The 8,193-nt window shown below is 42.9% G+C and overlaps 1 protein-coding gene across 1 annotated transcript in view; it reads left to right on the top strand.

The window, feature by feature from the left end:
- Positions 1-7,977, top strand: part of LOC107754978 (putative ATP-dependent RNA helicase TDRD12) — a gene marked incomplete at its 3' end in the record, with an annotated part of 21,332 nt that extends 13,355 nt beyond the window's left edge. The window contains exons 22-31 of the mRNA XM_016571624.1: positions 2,337-2,476; positions 2,583-2,724; positions 2,774-2,913; positions 3,020-3,237; positions 3,347-3,428; positions 3,956-4,137; positions 4,772-4,979; positions 5,063-5,155; positions 5,257-5,429; positions 7,756-7,977. Coding sequence (XP_016427110.1) covers positions 2,337-2,476; positions 2,583-2,724; positions 2,774-2,913; positions 3,020-3,237; positions 3,347-3,428; positions 3,956-4,137; positions 4,772-4,979; positions 5,063-5,155; positions 5,257-5,429; positions 7,756-7,977 — 1,600 coding nt within the window. The remainder of the gene's footprint in view (positions 1-2,336; positions 2,477-2,582; positions 2,725-2,773; positions 2,914-3,019; positions 3,238-3,346; positions 3,429-3,955; positions 4,138-4,771; positions 4,980-5,062; positions 5,156-5,256; positions 5,430-7,755) is intronic.
- Between the last annotated feature and the right edge of the window lie 216 nt (positions 7,978-8,193).

Genomic DNA, 8,193 nt, shown 5'->3' with positions numbered 1-8,193 from the left:
GTCAGGCCCCTCCCACGATAGTTTGATTGACAGTAGCGTTTCAGCACAGACTGGACTGTGTCTTACCTTAGCTCCGTCCTGAGTGAGCTGTCATCAGTCCGCCATTGTTTCACCACTGGAGCAGATGTAGACAAGAATGACTCCTAAGCGATTGAGGTGTTCTGTTGTTGGATGTAATAATGAACATCGCAGTCCTCATTTACTCCCAACATCTGAGCCGCTGAACTCGCTGTGGATTACATTTGTTTCTGAAGGGAATGCACCCCCGATCTACATAAATGCGTCTGTTCGCGCGAATCATTCATGATTAGGGATGGGTATTGTTAAGGTTTTAACGGTATTACTACTCTTACCGATACTGCTTATCGATTCAGTACTTTAACGGTATTCTTATTGTTCAGGTAAGTAATAGCCTACAAAAGAAATCTAAAAGTAATCAAATGTAAATGAACACTGCATAGTTTTCAGTGTATGTATTGATAGATTAATGCTTATTAAAGCTATAACGTTATTCAGATTAAGAGCTGTGAGTGATTTTTCTCTTTGCATTTTGATGGCCCAAGTGCCAGTCTGTCACTTTAAGACAATATATTGACACACATCGGATTTTCTCCCAACTGTTTTCCTCCACTTAAGACATAAACTGTGTTTAAGTAAATACTCTCCAAGCCGGCCATTTTGACATATTTTTGTGTGTATTTGATCGATTGGCCATGCGCCCGAAGCTCGAAGTGTAATTTGTTTGTCCGTTTTGGAGTGCGCCGCGCGCACACATTTCAGCCTGAGGAACAGCGTCTCTTGTGCGGATTGTGCTTTCAACGTTTTATTATCAAACATGTCCCGCAATTTAGCAACAGTAAAGACGGCATCTTACAACAATCACCGATTGAGCTGATCCTAACGTTAAGTTTGGGTTTTAGGGAGGAACGAATGTGCACCGCTGTGAAGGGAAAGAAGTTGCGCAAGACGAAACGCAGCTAGTTTTTAATAGCTTTACTTCATGTCTTCTTTTGTATAATCCTTGGAAGCCAAAATCGAAATAAAATTTTTTTATTAGCTTAATAAAACCGCCATAGGCCTAAAGTGTAAGCAGATGTTTGAATGTTTAGTTCTCTCTTCTATCATAATTAAACAGGGCTTTCATGTTGCGCGTGCTGAAGCTCCTCCGCTTGAGCGCGATCTCTTCTGAATTGCTAATAGCAATAATGCATCATAGACAAATGTTTGAAAAACAGCTGGTGACTCTGGTGAGATAGAATTTGCAAGATAATGTATATATAGCAATAATAAATGTATGTGTGTTTTATTAATTTCTCCAGTACCGATAGCAGAACCGTTAACGTCAGAGCTTATCGATACTCCGGTCTTTCATAATTTAGCCCCGAGACCGATTAAATACCGGGTTTCGGTACCTATCCCTATTCATGATCCAGCCTCATCTACAGAAGTGAGTATAATGTTTTGCAATGAATCTTTGCAAATCGCCTTTCCTAATAATGTGCTAATTAGCAATTCACGATGAATGCGGCTAAAGTAAACAGTCTCTAAAAGCAGCTCGGAAGAGAGGGGCGGGGTCAGCAGAGCTCATTAACATTTAAAGGTAAATGCTACAAAAACGGCTTGATCTGAAAAGAGAAAGTGTTTTTTACACTACCATTGAAAATTTTTTTAGCCAAACTATGTTGCAGACTTTTCATTAAGACCCCAAAGAATCATATCAGCTTGTGGAAAATGGGCATCCTATGACCCCTTGCCTGTAGGCCTGTCGCGATAATTACTATATATGACCACAAAACCAGTAATAAGGGTCAAGTTTTCGAAATTGAGAGTTATACATCATCTGAAAGCTGAATAAATGAGCTTTCCATTGATGTATGGTTTGTTAGGATAGGACAATATTTGGCCGAGATACAACTATATGAAAATCTGGAATCTGAGGGTGCAAAAAAATCTAAATATTGAGAAAATCGCCTTTAAAGTTGTCCAAATGAAATATAATGCATATTACTAATCAAAAATTACGTTTTGATATATTTACGGTAGGAAATTTACAAAATATCTTTATGGAACATGATCTTTACTTAATACCCTAATGATTTTTGGCATAAAAGAAAAATGTTGACCCATACAATGTATTTTTTGGCTATTGCTACAAATATACCTGTGCTACTTAAGACTGGTTTTGTGGTCCAGGGTCACATATAAGGTAATGGTAAAAAAAAAAAAAAACTACAAAAGACATTCCTAGAAGGTTAGGAACTGGCTCCCCAAACAACCAAACGGGACTATGTGCTAATATTAGGGAGCATTCAGTGTTACTCTCATTCCTCCTTCAGTTACCACCAACGACTGCCTTAAGGCTCTCGGGATCCGGGACGCCACATGCGTGGTGCATTATGGGTTCCCCAGCTCCCCCAAGCTCTTTGGCAGCCGTCTGTTCTGCCTGTCAGAGAATTTCAGAAACCTTCCAGACATGGTATTTGCTTTGGTTTATCTTGTTCTGTGCATTTTTCTGAATATTTCTATATGTGTTCTATATAAGAGAGTGTGATGTAAGCTTTGCTTCGTAACGTCCCGCACAGGATCATGCCGAGAGCTCCTCTCCTGCAGCTCAGTCGGTGTTGCTGCTGTCGGAGCTGAACGCCCGTCACGTGTGTGGCGTCCTGCGGTACCTGAGGAGAAGCGGCGCGGTTCTGCCCCCTGAGCTGCTACAGTTTGCTCTGGGCGTCCAAATATTAGGGAGCATTCAGTGTTACTCTCATTCCTCCTTCAGTTACCACCAACGACTGCCTTAAGGCTCTCGGGATCCGGGACGCCACATGCGTGGTGCATTATGGGTTCCCCAGCTCCCCCAAGCTCTTTGGCAGCCGTCTGTTCTGCCTGTCAGAGAATTTCAGAAACCTTCCAGACATGGTATTTGCTTTGGTTTATCTTGTTCTGTGCATTTTTCTGAATATTTCTATATGTGTTCTATATAAGAGAGTGTGATGTAAGCTTTGCTTCGTAACGTCCCGCACAGGATCATGCCGAGAGCTCCTCTCCTGCAGCTCAGTCGGTGTTGCTGCTGTCGGAGCTGAACGCCCGTCATGTGTGTGGCGTCCTGCGGTACCTGAGGAGAAGCGGCGCTCTTCTGCCCCCTGAGCTGCTACAGTTTGCTCTGGGCGTCCAGCAGGCCAAAGAGGAGCAGAAGACAGACAGACCCCTCTGCTCCTCGCTCAAGAGCTTCGGCTTCTGCAGGTCTCTGCTTCATTGTAGTACTTCCGCCAGGTGTTAATAGTGTTAAATGCAAGTAGTTATTTGTAAAGAAGTAATACATCATTTGAAAATGTATTCTCATTCTCAACAGAGACAGCACAGTTTGTCCGGATAGACACATGATCAACAAATCCCTGGATCATCCAAAGCACCCTGACTCTGGGACTGTCATGGTTAGTTAAAAGAACTTAGAAATCATAAAGCCAAAAACCATATATTTTACAAGATGTGGAAAACATCTGGAATTCAGTCATTAAAAAGGAATCTGTTGTAAAATGTGGAATTTCAAGGAATTAGGCAAAATTTGGCTTTTGTACAAATTTTGTACAACTTGCTTTTTAACCACAAAAATGGTTATTTAAATATGAGGTCACCATTAAATGGGAATGTTCTGCATGTGTGAATGAATGAGTGATGCAGTTTCGTCTTCTACACATGCTCAATCCTCTCCTATTGAGCACTTTATTTGACAAAAATACAGGTAAGGGAATTAAAAAGTAAAGGGAAAAAAATAAAAGGTTACTTTTTAGTTACTATTTTATGCCACAGAATAGCTTTTCAGAATTTGTTCTTGCGTGTTTTGAGATCTTGTCATATTTTTTATTTTAATAGCACTAAATATTAATTCTGGACCTTTTGATTGTCACAGTTTGCCTTCTACTAGCAGTTGACTGTAAATGTTTCTTTCGACTTTCAAAAGGTTTTGCCGCTGTGCATAAAGTCAGCGAATGTGTACTCTGGCCGCATCGTGAGCCAGAAAGACGATGGTTATGAGACTCTCGCTGTTCAAATGAACGCACACTACGCTATTGAGAGACGCTGTGCTGTGGAAGTGCTGAAGGGAGAATTATATGCCGTTCAAGAGGAGAATATCTATAACCGGTAATCTCTCAGACGCCCTCTAGTGGGACACTTTACGTACACATCATTATGGAAGCCTTTTATTTATGTTTTACATGCAGTAGTACCTTTCAAATGTTTGGAATTTTTTTTTTTTTAGGAAAAGAACACTTGTATTCAGCAATTATGCATTAAATTAAACAAAAGTTATCAGAAAGATGATGTTACAAAAGATTTATATTTCTAATAAGTGCTGTTCTTTTGAACATTTTATATTAAGCAAAGAATGACGAAAAGATTGTCAGATTTCCACAAAAATATTAAGCAGCGCAACTGTTTTCAACATTGATAATAAGAAAGTTTCTTGAGCAGCAAATCAGCATATTAGAATGATTTCTGAAGGATCGTGTGACACTGAAGACTGTTATAATGCGTTGTATCGCAGGATGAAATTACATTTTAAAACATTAAAATAGGAAACAGTTACTTTAAAAATATTTCACATTATTACTGTTTTTACTGTATTAAATAAAATGCAGCCTTGGTGAGCAAAACACACTTCTTTCAAAAACATTAAACGTTTACCGAAGGGTTATGTATGTAAATGAATGAATTACATGTCAATTGAAAATATAAGTTCATGGGAAATAATAGTTTGATTGTATATCGGTTCTAGGGTGCGTGTGATTGAAGTGCCGGAAAAAGGAGAGCAGCTGTTCAGTAGCGTCACTGCCTGCTTCATAGATGAGGGCCGCACACAGGAAGTGAAATCACACCAGCTACTCCAACTTCCTCCTCAGTTTCAGGATTTGCCAGGCCAGGCTGTGGAGATCATCCTGTGCAGAGCGCAGCCTGTCGACGGGGAGGTGGACTGGAACCCGAAGGTCTCAATAGTCCTACTGAAAGAAAACATTTCTTCAGTTTGTACATAAACGGCTGTTTTAGAAAAGCAAAATGTTTATTTCAGGTGACCAGAGCCATCAGTCAGAAGATCAAAGGGAAGCTGCATCAGGCCAGGGTTGTGATGAGTGTGGGAAATACTGTCTGGGTTGATCCTATGGTAGGCGTTTAAGATGTTTGCATCACAGGCCTTACAAGGTTTTGCTGGTCCAGTCTGAAGACATTCTGGTGCTCTTTTCTGCATTTGTTTTCCTCGCGCAGGTGCGCATGACACGTGTTCCTGGTCTGAAGACCTACATTAATGAGTATAATGTCCATGCTGAGATCGTGGCCTCTGGGTTTGGTGTCAATAATCCTCAGCACTTGGACCTGCTGAAGAGAGTTTTCCAGGGAGACGAGAACGCAAACACGCTCCAGCACTTGACAGATGACAGGTTTATTACTATTGTTCAGATCAGTTCACAATGGAAAGGAATAGAAATATACATTTTGTCAAGAAAGTCAAACCTATTATTAGGTACATTATGAATTTTTTCATAGTTATTGTTATTTTTCATGATGAAATATTGAGGTCACATTTCACAATAGAAAGAAATAGAAATATATTTTCCTTTCGAAACGGTCTCCTACATTGCTTTGTCTCACACTTGGGAGGGAAACTCTTCTTCCGAATAGTGAAGCTGGATTTGTTAACGTTTGTGCAGCAAATTGCCTATATAAGTCATCGCTGAATGCCATTTCATCAGAATCTTTCTCCTTCAGCGCGAAGATCATCTCCACGCTGGACTACGAAGAGCGAAGAAGTCTGCTACTCGCCGAAGAAGAGCCCCAGCAGAGGAAAGACGCTCTCCCGCTCAGCACTTCTCCTCTGTGGCCATCTGGCGAAAATCCAGAGCTAATTTCTCCTTCTAATGAAGCAAATTTTGTCAATGTTCGCTTTAAAATGACGCGCCACAAATGTGCCACGTGCAGGACACCCCAGCATGCCTGGGCCGTGCTCACGCTGAGGCAGCACTCACAGAGTCAAAAAGCTGAGCAGACGGGCTCGAGCAAGCTCATGCCGGCGCATGGCCCGCATGCCTTACCTTCCCCGCAGCGACATGATTCCCCAGTGCTCTTCTCCCAAGAGGATCAGTGCCCCTCGTCTGGAGCGAGCTGTATGGTCACCTTTAGAGGATCTGAAGAGAATGCTCATCCGTCCTAGCCCTGCAGAACCACTTCAGCCCTAGCGGGTAGGGCCTACTCTGCAGCGGGACAGGCAGGCTCCACGCTTCACACTATGGCGGCCCTCCAGGTTATCCAGGCCAAACTCCTCCAAGCCATGGATGAGTCCGGCCCAGATCCAGTGACTTTCAGGGAGCTGCGCAGTGCAACTGACCTGGCCCTGTGCGCCACAAAGACCACAGCCCAGGCGATCGGTAGGTCAATGGCCAGTTTGGTGGTGCTTGAGCGCCACCTCTGGTTAAACCTGACAGAGATCAAGAATGCAGACAGGACTGCCTTCCTCGACTCCCCAGTCTCCGCGACCGGGCTGTTTGGACCCACTGTTGATGGTTTCGTGGAACGCTTAAGTCGTCGCAAGCCATGCACCACTTCTCGACTAAGCGCTCCAGCTCAGCGGCTGTTTCAAGTCACCACAAGGCTCTGTCAACTCAACAGCCTGTGAAGTCTGCTCTGTTGCCTGCTCAGCCTCAGTCCAAGCCCGAACCTGAGCTTGGACAGCACCCTCAGCCTACAAAGCGCCAGTGCCCCCGCCCCAAAGGGATGTTGGGACCTGAGCCGCAGAAGTCGTATTGGCCTGTCAGGAGAGAAGGGGAGAAGGCTAAGTCCCGCCGAGGCCGGACTTCCCTCGAAGAAGTCTCACATTTGCCTTCCAATCCCCCATTCAGCTCTGGGTGCTGGAGGCTTTGTTCATTGTGTCAACACTGAGCCCATCCCACTCACTTTGCATGTGCCCAAGCACCAACTACCACTGGGATAGCAGACCCACTGGCTATAAAGAGCACTTCTCCTCTTCGATACATTGCGATGGTCAGTTCCCTGCCTCTGTGTAGCAACCTGCCATCTGAAAAACTTCCTCCCCTTCCCACCCAGCTGGAGACTTGGGAAGCCATCCTGGGCACGTCAAGTTGGGTTCTACAGACTAGAACGAGGCTCCCTTCTTCAAGGGTGTGGTCCAAAATTCATTTCAGGACAACGATGCTCACGTTCTCCGTTCCGAAGTGCAGTGTCTTTTGGTGAAAGGAGCCGTCGAAACAGTCCCGCCGAGCAATTATTTCCTCGTCCCAAAGAAAGATGGTGGGCTCAAGCCCCTGAGATCCATTCAGGATGCTGACTTTGAAACGGATCTGTGTGTAGTTTTGCCCAGAGTACTGGTTCATATCAGTGGATTTTAAAGATCCTTACATTCATATCCAAATACCCCCTCAACACAGACCCTTCTTGAGATTCACGTTCGAGGGGTTGGCTTACCAAACTTCAGTATTAGTATTCATATTAGTATTAGCATTCGGAAGAGAATGGAGTTCCCCCCTAAGCGTGATTCAACGCAATGCTCATTCCTGTTATCTCAGGAAACCAATATTGCGTTAGAAACCGGAGCAATTTTGTGTCAAGAAAACCAAACAATAACAAAATAACAAATTTATTTTTATTTTCTATGCTGATTCGCTCCCCAACAGAATTGCCCAACTAACTTTAGAATTAATAATTATTATTTACATATATATATAATAAACACATTCTTTTTTTGTTTGACAGGTTTGAGAGCCCTTCGTCATCCTCACAGCAGAGAATTGAGGTTACAGAAGACGTTCTGACCAGTAGGATGAAGGATTTAGTCAGCAGTCATAATGCCATGGACTTCAGCCAGACTCCCATCAGCCCCCAGAACAACAGTGCTGTCCAGTGCAATGGAGACCTGAAGGACAGTGATGATGATGATGAAGATGAATCTTCAGAGGGAAGCATGAATACCATGAGGTTAGTATATATTTAACTGATGTATTCAAAAAAAATATCACCTGAATGTATTTTAGAATGTCTTGTTTAAAGGGGTCATATGATGCTTTTTTAAAGATCATTATTTTGTGTATTTGGTTTAACAGAATATGTTGACATGCTTTAATGTTCAAAAAACACATTATTTTTCAAATACTGTACATTATTGTAGGTCCTCTATGCCCCGCCTCTCTCAAA

Source organism: Sinocyclocheilus rhinocerous, unplaced genomic scaffold, assembly GCF_001515625.1.
Source record: "Sinocyclocheilus rhinocerous isolate Xijiao unplaced genomic scaffold, SAMN03320098_v1.1 scaffold3125, whole genome shotgun sequence".
Classification (NCBI taxonomy): domain Eukaryota; kingdom Metazoa; phylum Chordata; class Actinopteri; order Cypriniformes; family Cyprinidae; genus Sinocyclocheilus; species Sinocyclocheilus rhinocerous.
Note: the sequence above shows the minus strand (reverse complement) of the source record. Positions and strands in the feature narration are given on the sequence as shown.